The sequence below is a fragment of the Etheostoma spectabile genome, chromosome 1 (genome assembly GCF_008692095.1).
Source record: "Etheostoma spectabile isolate EspeVRDwgs_2016 chromosome 1, UIUC_Espe_1.0, whole genome shotgun sequence".
Taxonomy (NCBI): Eukaryota; Metazoa; Chordata; class Actinopteri; order Perciformes; family Percidae; genus Etheostoma; species Etheostoma spectabile.
This window is the reverse complement of record NC_045733.1, coordinates 27,753,791-27,767,929: the sequence shown is the minus strand read 5'-3', so window position 1 is coordinate 27,767,929 and position 14,139 is coordinate 27,753,791. Positions and strand designations below refer to the sequence as shown.

Here is a 14,139-nt window from a genome sequence, read left to right as displayed (position 1 = left end):
ACACACACACACACACACACACAGAGTGGTTGTTGCGGCAGAGGGCGCAGCAGAGGTTGTTTTCTTTCTGCCGTGTCGGTTTCCAGCTTTCTGTCATTCTGTGTCTTTGTGCGTAAAAGCAGAACCGCCGGAATCACCATGATGACCAAGGTCCGTAGTTTGTACTGCGCCAGGATTTGATTCACGCCTCTGGATACGGATTTACTCACTTAAATGGCTTAGTACAAAGTCTCTGTAGGGAAACCATGAATTTCCACCTGGATTAAAGTTTCGAACGTGAGGATACCTGCGCTTGGGAATGAATCTGTGAACGCTACCGTGGAGGACACACTCATTCGAAAGTACAGTGAAGGAGCAAATATTTTACCGTACCCGTGACCCACAGGTAAGTCGACATCATGATGTGTGGGCTGTTAATGTTAATTATTAGTTCATTTATGAATTAACAATGTGATCCTTATGAGGAGTTTTCTTCATTCCCTACAATCATTGCATGTGTATTCTGTATTTTATTCTTCTAATTTGGACGCTATAAAGTGTGCAGGACTTTTTTGACCATCCTGTCAACTTAATTTAGACAAAGCTGAGATATATTATCTGGGGTGAGAAGTGAAAGTCCTTCCCTAACTGGACCTCAGACATAGGGTAGCAGTTTTTCAGCAGGGGGGCTTCCTCATTAGGAGTAAGAAGCCACAGAGGTCAACTCACGTGGTCTCAAGTGGGTATAAAGTCGTTTATTTATTCTCTGAGTCACTGTCTTGGGAGACTGTCAGGCACATGGATGTAGTGTAGTGGCAGTTGAAAAAGTGGCAGGATTTTGATATCCATGGGATATTTACACTACAGCACACAAAATGATATTCTGTAGATGGGTAGTGATTAGAGTTCCTTTGAATTTTGACCCGCAGTGCCTCTATGCTGGGTTGCCACAGAACAACATTAGTGTTGAAAATGTCAGTATTTCTCAGGTGTGTATGCTAATGTGAACTTCTCAATTTTCCCTTAAGTGTCCAACTTTAAGAATCCAGGAGCTATGCAGGCAGCCTGTGTCTGGATTGTCAGGTAAACTCAGATTCTCAGTGATTTTTTTCAATAATGGATTACTTAATTGTTTAAACGTTTTTGTATTAATTTGTATTTGAATGATGATGAATCTCTTTGTTTCTATTTTATGTCCTTCTCTGACTACTCATTAATCTTTTAAATAAGCAATATTTTATTAGCACTACAACGCTATGTATATTATTGATTCTAAACCAACAATGCCACTTACTGTAATTAAAACAACCAGTATCATCAATATCACTTCTGTCTGTTTCCTGTAGAGCTTCTGTCCTCCTGCTGTTGCTTTGGTCAGACCTCCTGGACTGCCAGCACACAGCTGACCACAGGAAGGTGAGCAGCAATTGTGTAGCAAGTCTTGCTACTAAAAAATCGGTGTTCTAGAAAGTGTCATCTATTTGACACCCTTGTGCACACAAAGGTACGAACCTCCCTTGAATATTTCCAGGAATCAGTCTGATCGCATGGTTGGCAAGTGGAACGCTGTTTTTGTGGGACATGGCATGCATGATTGTATCTTGGCATAGCCAAATGCTACCCTAAAGTATAGACTTTTATACCTGCTTGTTCTGTCCCAGTATGTGTAAACAGTGAGAGAATTCCCATGGGGAACTTGACCAGGGTGCTAATCTGTTAACTTGCAATGACAGCGTGAGTGAAAAGCACTGTTGATTGTAGTAAAACAGAGAGGCCTTATGTCAGCTGTCAGCAAACCACCCCATGACCTCTGGAGCCACAGGAACCTTATGGAAAAAAACAGTGGATGCATCTCATGGACGAAGCTGACTGACAGATCAACTATCCAGTCAGGTTAGAGGGGGTCGGCGCAAGTCGGCTTCATGGGATTCCAATGGGAATCCAGCTGTGTGACCTATGGCTGACCCGTGGGATGACAGTGGTGTTAAGTTACAAAGGCTGAAGGAGGGTAGAGGAGGGGGGGGCTGTCGGCTGAGATCTCTCTGAATAGCTGCACAGGCTGATTGACAGGAGAAGAACTTCCTGCCAACTCTCCCTAGTGGTTCTGTATTCTCTTTCCATTCTCTAAAAGTCAAAGGCAGCTGAGCTTTTACTACAGCCATGTGTTTGCCCAGAGAGGTTGCTGTGAATAGAGACAAAGTGCTCCTTAAAGAGCAGGATTTCCATGCCGCTCCACGGATAAAGCTGACTTGGCACAGGGCTTCTCTTGGCAGGTTCCTCAAACAGAGATCACAGTGATCACTGCTTATACATCCCTGGCAAAGTTGCTCAGAGGGATAGAGTCAACAGTGACAAATGCAGGTAGCCAATAAGGGATAGGCCACTAAAAGACACTCACTAATCAGCCAAATCAGGGCTTTTATAACCGTGAACAGAGGTCTGTTTCATGGACAGTGGTGGGAGGCGGTGGGGCAGGATAGTCATGTTGATGAGATGAGGTCACTGACTTGAGCCTTTATACAAGTACATGATCTGTAGAGATTAAAGTTTCTTTGATGGAGGCTTTCCATCAATCCTTGGCACACACTATTCAGCTTTTTTGCACTCTGGGGTGTTGCTAATTTTGTTTGTTTCATCTCCATACAGGTTACTCAGAGGGCAGAGCCCCAACAGGAGTTCAGGGCAGAGTATGGAGAAATTCAGGGCTCCTGGGGTGCCTGGGGAACCTGGTCAACCTGCTCCCGGACCTGTGGAAAAGGGGTACAAGAGCAGAGCAGGCCATGCCTGCCTCTTTACACTCCATCCCAATACCCCTCTAGAAGAGCTGGTGTTCACCCCCAGCAACCAGGCCTCGTCATTTCTGCCCTGCGGCCAACAGTTCCTCTGCAACGCAATGCAGGCAGGTCCTCAAACAGCAGCAGCCGTGGAGATCAGAAGAAGGAGAAGGAGACCCGGCCTAGTGGACGCAGGTACTGTATCATCCTGCACATGGTGATAAGATTGATTTTGTGCCACAAAAAGAACTGAGATGTTGAAATCAATTAGCTTAAAGGTCCCATGACATGGTGCTCTTTGGATGCTTTTATATAGACCTTAGTGGTCCCCTGAAACCATATATAAAGTCTCTTTCCCAAAAATTCACCTTGGTGCAGAATTACAGCTACTAGAGCCAGTCCCACAATGAGCTTTCCCTAGTATGTGCCATTTCTGAGTCTGTAGCTTTTGAGGAGGGGGGGAGGGGGGAAGGGGGGGTGAAGGTGTAGGCTGGGGTTGTGGCCTTGACCAACTGCCACTTTTCTCGTTTGAAGGCCATGATGTCTCTCTCTCATGGGTGGGCCAAATTCTCTGGGCGGTCAAAGCAGAGAAAGGGAAGGTAACCTTCCAGATCGGCCCATCTGAGCTTTTATTTTCTCAAAGGCGGAGCAGAATACCCAAGGCTCGGTTTACACCTGTTGTCATTTCTAGCTACTGGAGGACCATAGGCAGGCTGGGGGAACTCATATTAATGTTAAAAAACCTCATAAAGTGAAATTCTCGTGTCATGGGACTTTTAAAACTGGAATTTGTCAATGGAAGGCTGTGACTTTGTATCTATTTAAAGGAAGTTTTTAGATACAGATGACTGACAAAAGGAAACAACCGATAAAATAAATCGAGAAACATAACAGCACACGGCACGAGGGGTCAATTCATGGATTGATGAGTGTGAAAATAAATGAGGTGAAATCTTTTAAAAAGAATAGTGTTAATCTTTCTAGCTCAGTTCCAGAGACATGGAGAATATATGACAAGGCTCAATACGTAAAACATTTTATGTTTTTGTTTTTTTTAACTTGTCACTTATCATTAGCTTCTGACACATGCTCTGCAAGTAGTTGCAAAATAGTGAAAAATAATTGCTATCTATTTTATTTGAATTCATAATAATTTATTTAACCTGAGTGTTATTTAGGCATTAAAGAAGTACTGTAAAAAGAACTGTCAAAATTGGAAGTAATCTGACTATCATGATGGTACATGAAGAACTTTTGTCGGTGTTGCAGCTCTTGTCTTTGTCAAGATCTGCAAGTCCTTAAAGAGCCCGTACGGCTGTGCTGCATGCTGAGCAGCCTGGTCTAAAAGTGACTTTTCCGGAGCTCGCACTGTGGGCCGTCTGACTGCCCTTCAGAGGAAAGCTAGTCTTTTATGGATGTAGTCAAAAGCTCGGCTTGTTCTTGGCAGCTTGGTGACCTCCTTCCTGTTGTGCTTAAATTTAAAGAAATAGCACTGACAGCTGAGTAATGTGGGGGTTGTTTGAGTTGGAATCTAAGGAGCCAAATAACAACAAAAGCTCACAGAATCATGCTACTGGGACCTGGATGCCTCTCAAAACCTGTGGCAGTTTCCTCAGCAAAAGAAGAATTTTAGCTAAAAGATAAAATAAAAGGTTTGTACCCAAATATACTGGATGGACTTTGTTGTACAATCTCTTGTTGGTTTTAAAAGACAGAGTAGATGATATTTTCTATAGGTTGACAGACGATATGTGATTTAATTGTGTGCTTCTGTGACGTGTGAAGGTTTAGAGATGGCAGTGACAACAAGCACAATTAAACTAGTACAAAATCATTGGTGTAGTTCAATCTCCTCATGTTTGTGTCTTCAGGAGGGTCACTAAGATCATCCCAGGGAGGTATGGCTACGGGAGAGCTCCTTATTCTGCTCCTCTTCAGACAGACACAGGCCTGGGCTCTGGGACGGCTCGCCCTTACAGACAGAGACGCTCTGCTGCAGCTGATGCCCACCACCCCACCACTCATGGTCGCAGTGGCCACAGGTCAAACAACCTGGACCCCTCCAACAATCTCCATCACTATAGCAGACCCTACATGCAGCCCCGGGCACAGCAGCCTAAAAATAACCAAGTCTGGGCCCCCCTCTACCAGCCTGGTTTGGCCAACCATGCTCAGGGCCAGCAGGAGCCACAATCGAGCAGCCAGACATCTGGACCCCAGCAGCACCCAGAGAGACCCTACAACCCCCTGCCTAGTTCCTTCTGCACAGGGGAACATGCTCACTACAAGATCTGCAACAGTAATGTATGCAAATCTGCACTTTGTTTTAGCATGTTGGTTAAGTATTAGGGGTGGGGGGAAAAATCGATACATACAACATAGTATTGCATTATTTTCAGTTGCAATACTGTATCGATACACAGGCGCCAAGTATCGATCGTTTATTATATATGTGATATGAAACAACTTGAAATGAAATGTATCTTTTTAGATAAAACAGATGTTGACAAAGTTTCCTTTTGGGGGCCATCATTTGAAATTGGGAAAAGTTAGAAGTTGGAAAAAAGGTAATAGATTGCAATATATTGCAGAATATTGCAATATGTTTAAAATTGCAATAATATTGTATCGGGAGGCGTCTGGTGATTCTCACCCTTACTAGGTATAGCAAGGCAAGGCAAGGCAGCTTTATATGTAACTGTAGTAACTGTAATTGTGGCACAATTCAGCAAAAGGGCAATTCTAAGTGATTTATATAAAACATTAAAGAGCAGTTAAAAACAATAGATAGAAAATGTAAAAATAAATAATACAAGATGTTACAACGCTATTATGGTACAATGTTTAAGCCGTTGCTATGTAAACGTAATCCACCCTCAATCGTTGCCGTTCCCAGAACAGCCAGTTTCACTAGACTTACTTTTTAACTCTCATTATATGCTTACATAGATTGTCATGCAGTTCCAGTGCTCAGCAATGTAACTTCAATAACAGTTAAAAATATAAAAAAGATAAAATCAACAACTAAAAGTTAAAGTGCAGTATAAGAAGTGAACAATTATTTAAAGAAAGGCATCATCAAAAAGAAAGGGATGGGCATTTAATGGATAGATAACAGGATTGATTTTGATTATTGTTCTGTTTTTTATTTAGCCATAATCTCTGATGAGGAAAATTCTACAAAATCAAAAAAAAAATGTGAGAGCAAAAGATACAAACATAACACTTGCACAGACAGACATCTTGCAGTTTTTTCCACACTGCGACAGTGAATTGAGCTTACTGAGAAGTAAATATGTCTCATACTGTATGTGTGGCAGCAGCCATTGATTTTTACAGTAAAAACCCACTGCAGGTGGAGCAAGGCAGTGCTTTGCAAGGCATTGTGGGGTTCCAGGTGGTGCGGTACGGCCCAGTGATGAAACAAAAGTATGGTTGGAAAGTTTAGTTGAAATTGAAAGAGAAATATTTTATGCTTTTGCAAATGAGGGCAAAATGTGCCTGCCTTGCTGAAAAACAGTCTGGACATTTAGTGTTAACCTGCTGTGGAGATGTGGAGGAGAAGATCATGATTGTTCTTTCTGGGATCCTTGTTTTCAGACCCCAGCCTCATGGATTACACAAAACTAAATGAAGGGCTGCTTGGCACAACACCGTGTAAATTGTGGGAGGAAGTGCAGGTTGCTTAGTTACACACTGTTTGCTAATGATGAGCTACTTGCTGGCTTACGTGCGTTCACACGCCCACTACGACGAGCAAGGCAAATGAGTATTCCATTTTTGTCCAGCAATTATAAAAAAATATATTTGTTAGATTTTAAACTTAACTGAAACTAAATATTTTTCCAATATTGGTAAAGCTATTGGCTTAGCAAACCTCATCAGTTAAACTCGACCTGTAAAGTGCGTGGATGGGCTTTGCTTATGTGAGCCGAGGTTATGGAATCCATCCTGTACATTAAAATAAATTTAAACAGTGTCAGGTTCTGTATATTGTCTCTGGTTTGCGATGACACAGATATTTAAGCAAAGTAAAGCAGACCACAGGCTTGTTTAGACAAAGTAGGTTGAGTTACACTGTCGAGCCTCTATAAATACTGGAATCTAACCGCTTTTGGCAAAAAAGTTAAAAGTGTTAAAACAGAGTGGGTCATCTGCAGCAGTCAATCAATAGTTACAGAGCGTGACAATGAGAAATGTGAGCTTGCTCCTGTTACAAAAGGATGTATCTGTTAAACTCCGTCTTTGTGGAAAATAAGTGTGTGTGTGTGTGTCTGTCTGTGTGTGTTCCATCCTCAGGCATGTCCTCCATCCAGCAGACATATCAGGGCTGTTCAGTGTTCTTCATACAACAATCAACCTTTCATGGGCAGATTGTACGAGTGGGAACCTTTCAATGAGGGTAAGTTATATTTATACAGCATGTGCATATGTATATGTTTTTTTGGAATTGCAGTATTATTTTGCAGTATTACTTCACTTGTTAGTTTAACTAGTACCTTTTAATACTATAGTACTGTTTTTGTTTATCTCTGTGTACCCTGGGTGGCGTAACATTACCTGGTCAGGGATTCAAAAATTAGCATTTTGATTACATTTATATTGAAAACTCTAACTTATGGTGACATTTTGATCTATTATAATCATATGATTATATCACAAGAGTAGTAGGCTGATGGGAATATCATTAGTTTTGCTGGTATTTGGTCATAAACTTAAAGCATAACTCTCTTTTTGTGAATGTATCCAAGTCAAACTTTCCTTTAAAAGCATAATTAAGACAGAAGCGCCACTTTTAAGATTGACTTTATTTTAGTTTTTGGTCAAATGGCCTTTTGACGGAGTGCTAGGGGCACTTCTATGATAGCATCAAAATTGCTATTTTTTAAACACTAAGACGGCTCAACACAACATTAAACTTTGATTGAAGTATCACCAGGGGCTCTACACATGAACTCCAGCATTGAGAACGTTGTTTGTTTACACAGAGTTTCATAAAAAGAAAGGTTTTAACAACTCAATGTAGCTGTTGGTTTTTCCGCTAGCCGCCACCTCTGCTTTTTAGTAAACTCTCTGTGTACACAAACGATACTTCAAGCAAAATTTCATGTTGTGTCGAGCGTTCTTAGTGTTTTAAAAATAGCGATTTTGAAAACAAAAATAAAGTAAATCTTAAAAGTGGCGCTTCCGTCCTAGTTAGGCTTTTAAATGAAAATTTAGCTTGGGTACACTCACTAAACGACCCTAGGTTGCATTTTGGCGAGAGTTACGCTTTAAGTAATGGACAAATGAATGTGTTGACCTGATGGTTATGTCACCAAAGTTATTACAATTCATCCTGAAGGGAACATACAGAAAATGTGTGTAATCCAATAGATGCAAACAAAGAGTTTAAAAGAGGAAAAAACTGAACATAACAACATAAAAGAACCAGCAAGAAAAACAGTCTGTTTATAAAAATGTGTATAGAAGTGACAGAACATGTGTAACCACACGGGTCCTGCCCCTGCCTAGTCTGAGATAATCTATAAGTACTTCATCTTAAGGTTGCATACATTTCATAATTAATGACATTTTCACTGTCAGTTACATCTTCACCTGCCTGACCTATATGAACTAAGGTGTGTAGCGATGTAAGCACTGCAGTATGTCACCTGTCTGTACGCTCCCTGATAAATGTTCACCCATACAAACTCTCCGACTTTACTCACTTATAGTATCCAGGCAACAGTCAAAACACCTCCTCAAATGTCATTTAACTGAGAAGAACACTAATGGAAATAGCAGTCTCTTGATTAATATCCTGTCAAACATGTGTGTATTTGAGGTTCTGTCTTTGTGTTGCAGTCCTTGACTGACAGGTAATGCAGATGTAAAGATTAAATGACCTCAGGTAAATGTAAGAGGTCAAGTTTGTATTATTTGACACCCATCTTGAACAATGCTTAACATACTCTTTTACATCTGTTTAAGAAATACCTTGCTTTTGGGCTAATAGTGTATCTGATTGATAAAGCACCTGAAGAAAATGTAGAATAAACGTAAAGGTCAGAATCCTTTGTGGTGTGGCCGAGTTGGCTCAGTTGGTAGAGTGGGCGCACATATATAGAAGTTTACTCCTCGACGCGGCGGCCGCGGGTTTGACTCCGACGTGCATGTCATTCCTCCTCTCTCTCCCCTTTTTTTATTTGTTGCCTAATCAAATGTTGTTTCAGTGCTTTGACTGACTTTAATTAAAGTTCATTTAAGGCTGCAGGGTGAGTAGCAGACCTGTGTATTAGTTCTATTGGTAACACGGTGACATAATGTTGCTCTATGTGATTTTTCACTGACATCTAATCTTTTGGGAAATTAAGTATTTGAGGGCCTGTGATTTAAAATTATCATGCTACAAAAAGGTCTTGATTTGTAAGGGATAATGTAGAGTGACAACACAATATGTAGCCTACACTTCACGTCGGGGTCTTGCATCACCCTGTTGGGATTGTATTCGCTATAATGACCGGCTCACTCTAGATTTTCCCTTACATACATATATATATATTTATATATATAAATATTTGGGAGTTTTTTGCTTCTTTCGTCCTCAGAGGGTAGCAATGATGTTAATGTTGACACATGATGAAAGTATTGTATTTACACACTAGATGTAACTATGTTGATTGATGTAACAAAATATATACGTTATCAAAATGTCTTGATTTTTCACAGCCTCCTAATCTCGTTTCAGTTCCTGGGGATCAGCATTGTGAACTGAACTGCCGGGCTATAGGGTTCAGGTTCTACGTGCGACAGTCGGAGAGGGTGATCGATGGGACACCATGTGGGCAGAATGATACTTCTCTCTGCGTGGCGGGAAAGTGTTCGGTAGGCCACTTCCTAAACCCTTCTTTACTTGAGCCTTTTAGTCAAAAGCCAGCGTCTTTACTCCTTTTACCCTATGACTCTGCCAATTTATACCAGGTTCGTGGTGTTTCTGAAGATGTATACCAAGAAATAATACATTCAGGTTTTGCAGAAAATGCAAACATGAGCTTCCTCAAGCTTTGTTTTTATAGGTTGACAATGTTGGATAATAGCGTTCTTTAAGTTTCTGTCAATCAAAGTGCAATTAATAAGAGGACATGAAGGATGTATAAAGATTGTGTAAGTTTACTGTACTTATATGTATGTATATGTTATTTTGCAGGGACATGAATGTCAAAATCAATAATTTGATTATTTAACAGTCTTGGAATATAGGTTCATGTTTGACAACGAGTCATATGTTTATTAGATATATTATATCTCTATCTCTATTCAGTAAGTAAACCATGACCATACACTAATAGTAACCCAATCTGAAGGTTTAATCCTATCCCAGACATTATAAGTAAACCCAGTACATAATTTCAATGGCATGACATAGTCAGTTGATTATGAAAGATGTAAAAGAACTGGACACTTGATCTCTAGAAGGACTAACATGTACTGCAGGTATGTAGCAATGGCTGGGACCAGCAGAGGGCAGCATGGCATCAGAGTGAGGGTTCTTCATATGTGATGTGGAGGAGTGAAGTGGAGGTCAGGAGGATGTTTCTACCCCCTTGGGCCTAAGCAGGAGACCTGGGATCTCAATGTTGTACATATTTCTACTTCTGACCCTGTATTTAATACACACCATGGAAACATACCTGTGAGCACAGAGTTGGAGAAACATAAGTTTCTGGGTGGGCCTGCTTATGGCTAGCTATGTATTGAGTGTGCAGGATTCACTTTGACGTTCTTTTGATCAGGGTTTAACTAGAAGAAATATGTTGGAGAAGGCGCTCATTTCCAGTTGGTTGTGCTGACCTCGCTCTGTTAACCCCGAGTATTTCCCATGCACTGTAATCCAGCGACAATCTCAACATTAAGATTTAATCAAGTTAGAAAGCCCTCTAATCTCTCGTTTGGGTCTTGATCACATTTCCACTGTTAACACACATGATTTGATAATCCTTTGCGTGGGAAGTGTTGATTTGTTTTTAATAACGGAAACTACTTTGTGATTCATGAGTCTGAAAGTAGGAATTACACAAAAAAGTTTCTGCACGTGTTAATTTAATTTTTCCCTGACTCAAACCACTGGCTGATTATTTAAGGATTCAAATTCATCATCAGTTTTCAGGCAGATTTTTCAAAACGTTTTCTCATCACTCTCCCAGCTTTCTCAGCTGTTCCAGCCATTTAAACAGAAGACCTCCTACATGGGGAAAAATTCTGGGCCTTGTAGAAAGGCATTTTCTACTCCCCACATCTACAGCTATTCATTCATAGCATCTTTTTGGGCCCTCCTAACATGAGGGTCCTGGGTACTCATTCCCCCCCCTCCCAGTCCAACGTCCATGGAAGGAGTACAACCAAGTGCAGTCTGGTATACTGTATGTGTTATTTGTTTGTTTCTAGTATTGGAAATACAGGAGGAATATTACATCATCCGTATTTTAAAAGTTGTGTCTAATGCATTGTGATTGAGCACATTTGATGAATTCTCTGGTGAGGGTCAAGCTGTATGAGTGGATTTAAAAAGTGGAACGCTTTACATACAAGATTGTATTTTATAACATTCATAACAATCATAACATCAGACTGTTTTAGTTGTTTACCCGTGGTAAGCCCAGTTGTAGTGGAAATTGGACTGTTTAATTCTTTTTTTGACCTGACGGAGTTTGATTTCTTTTTATTTGTATGTCATAGCAATACGTCCCTTTACATCTTGTTAAAGTCCACTTCTCACAGACTGGTCTCTGTGTCACAATTCCTACAAAAAACAATATATGTTCTTTTGCCTCAATCTATTTATTTTGTCTATTTTCCAGACCAGTAAATGTAAATTTTTTTTATAGCGCTTTTCCAGTCCTAACAACTGCTCAAAGCGCTTTTACATCTACAGGAAACATTCACCATTCACACACATTCATACACTGTGACCGGGGCTGCCGTACAAGGTGCCACCTGCCCAAGGACACTTCGACAATGACTGCAGGGGCGGGGATCGAACCACCAACCTTCCGATTGGCAGGCAACCGCGCTACCACTGAGCCACAGCCGCCCCGTAACAGTGACAAAAGTTAAAACCAAATAGATGTTAATACAATCTCAAGACTTGTCTATTTAAGTCTGAACTAACAGAACTAAAACATATCTTTACTATAAAGATCAGTAGGTATCTCATACACAGCTACTGCACAAGTTGGTGCACTGTCCCTGAGGCACTGAGAAGTGATATACCCTGAAATACCAAGGACTCTAGTACCTCTGATTTAGACCAGAGCCAAACCATAATATAATGTATTTCTAATTATTCAAACAGAGGGGATCCAACAGGTCAGAGCCTGTCCTTGAACAGCACAGAGATACTGATGTACATATTTGTGGAAGCTCAAAACACATTGACATTGTCAAGAAACAACTAGTCTGTATCCTTCACGTTCTACTTCCAGGATTGCTCCTTTGCTGCAGGAAATTCAGTGGATTAATGAGGACTATTGTTGACTGCTCCTCAGATCTCTGCAGGGTAAACAGAGACAGCTAGCTAGACTATCTGTCCAATCTGAGTTTTCTCTCGCACAACTATTTTGCAGCGGTTCTGTGCGGAGTTTAGCACTGCCCATGACAATTCTGATTGGTTTAAAGAAATGCCAATAAACCAGAGCACATTTTCCTTCAATCCCCAATTGCTATGTGGAGTAGCCAGACTCTCCTTCAGTGCTCTTTGGAGGAGGGTCTGGCAAAGTGAGACTAAGAAACAACTAGTTGTCCAACTGAATGCATTTTTCTTGAAGAAAAAGGATGATTATGTTGAACCCTTGCTATTTGTACAAATAGATAGGTGTATATATTTTATTCAAATCAAACAAATTTGAAAACAAAATAATTCATTTATATTTGTTTACCATGTATACACCTACTGTTGCATAGTTATTGAAAGCACACATACAAACTTTTATGGCAGTTTCCAGAGGGTAACATAATATATGCTTAACTTGGTTCTGGGCTGCAGGTTGGGGCAATGATCTGATTGCAATTGGACTCTACTCTGGTTTTAGAGGGAAATGTGGCTCAATTAGCTTGACGCACTGCTGTTGATTACAGTGGAAACACTGTCTTCTACTTTACAGCCCACAGTTTGTGTGGTCCCTGATACTTCTCCCTGACACCTTTCATGCTGCATGAATAACAACCCAGCTCTGTCAATTTGACCTTTGGCTCTTGGTGCCACTTTAGATGCACATCTCAGATTTTTAAATCTGACACAGTGACACCCTCATATTGGTCTGTCAGAGAGTCTCGCACCTATCTAACTAATGTACCTTATAGTTTTGGACTTTAGCAGTGCTACAGCTTTTGTCTGATGGAGGACAGATGTGATTTCTTCCTCATCTCATACGTGGACAGTTGTCTGTATGCTGTATAGGCACCACCACTACTTGCCCTGCACTGTCTGAGCTGGGATGGAGTGAGGGTGACGTGGTTGCTAGCAGTTTGACCCATAACAAAAAGGTTTCATTGCTCTCGTCCATCAAAAAGGTCTGCAAAGTTTAGAAAGTGGCATATTTCAAGGTTGTTTCCATGTTGGTGCTCTGTCCAGAGTTCCCACACAGATTTCAGTTGCATGCTACATTTTGCTTTCCTTCATGATTTGGAAAACAAACCATTTTTTAATTTTAAATTTTCCTTTTCGAGAGGGGTTGTCTCAACACTTATGACTTGAGTGTTGGACAGATTTCTTACAGTATCTTCAATATTTCTGCCCCTTTGTGTGGGATGAAGTTAGTTCCTTGCTCACTGTCTTTGGCCTCTGTACAGTAGTTTAATGATCTTTGAGACTAACAAAATCAAGAGTCCATTGCCCTGCTAGCAGCTCTGTGAGGCTGTAGGTGTAGTAGTGCTTTGAGATAAATGTAAACATACTGACAATGACAGCGCTAACATGCTGATGATAAGCAGGTAAAATGGTTACCATAGTCACCATCTTAGTTTAGCATGTTAGCATGCAAACCTTTTAGATTAAAGCACTAAACACAAAGTGCAGCTGAGGCTAATGGGAATGTCATTAGTTCTATTTCACCTGATCCTAATGATCACCACAGTGATTGCAGTTCATCATGAGGGGAACATGAATATTGTTCCCAAAGTAAATGGCAATCTATTAGTGTTAATTTTGTCAGACGAGACAAGACTAAATATGTTCGTCAACAGCCTTTTTCCCATGACGAAGACGAGACGATAACGAGACGCACCAATATCCAAAAACGGGAGAAAGCCCGGCAAAGCTCGACATAAAACCAGACGCGTTTAACAAAGTTGCATTCAACAAAAATCCTTCAACAAGTATATTTTGTCAGGTAATTATGACATTTAA

The 14,139-nt window shown here is 40.7% G+C and overlaps 1 protein-coding gene across 4 annotated transcripts in view; it reads left to right on the top strand.

Moving 5' to 3' along the window:
• The first annotated feature begins 46 nt into the window (after nucleotides 1-46).
• The window catches only part of thsd4 (thrombospondin type 1 domain containing 4), a 47,331-nt gene continuing 33,238 nt past the window's right edge, over nucleotides 47-14,139 (top strand). For 2 of the 4 annotated variants that reach the window (XM_032514211.1, XM_032514195.1), the window contains exons 1-7: nucleotides 47-385; nucleotides 1,008-1,062; nucleotides 1,326-1,395; nucleotides 2,626-2,948; nucleotides 4,625-5,057; nucleotides 7,053-7,155; nucleotides 9,484-9,620. In XM_032514211.1, the coding sequence (XP_032370102.1) occupies nucleotides 1,034-1,062; nucleotides 1,326-1,395; nucleotides 2,626-2,948; nucleotides 4,625-5,057; nucleotides 7,053-7,155; nucleotides 9,484-9,620 (1,095 nt within the window). In that variant the 5' untranslated portion in view covers nucleotides 47-385; nucleotides 1,008-1,033. The remainder of the gene's footprint in view (nucleotides 386-1,007; nucleotides 1,063-1,325; nucleotides 1,396-2,625; nucleotides 2,949-4,624; nucleotides 5,058-7,052; nucleotides 7,156-9,483; nucleotides 9,621-14,139) is intronic. The other 2 variants (XM_032514203.1, XM_032514184.1) reach the window with 1 other exon arrangement.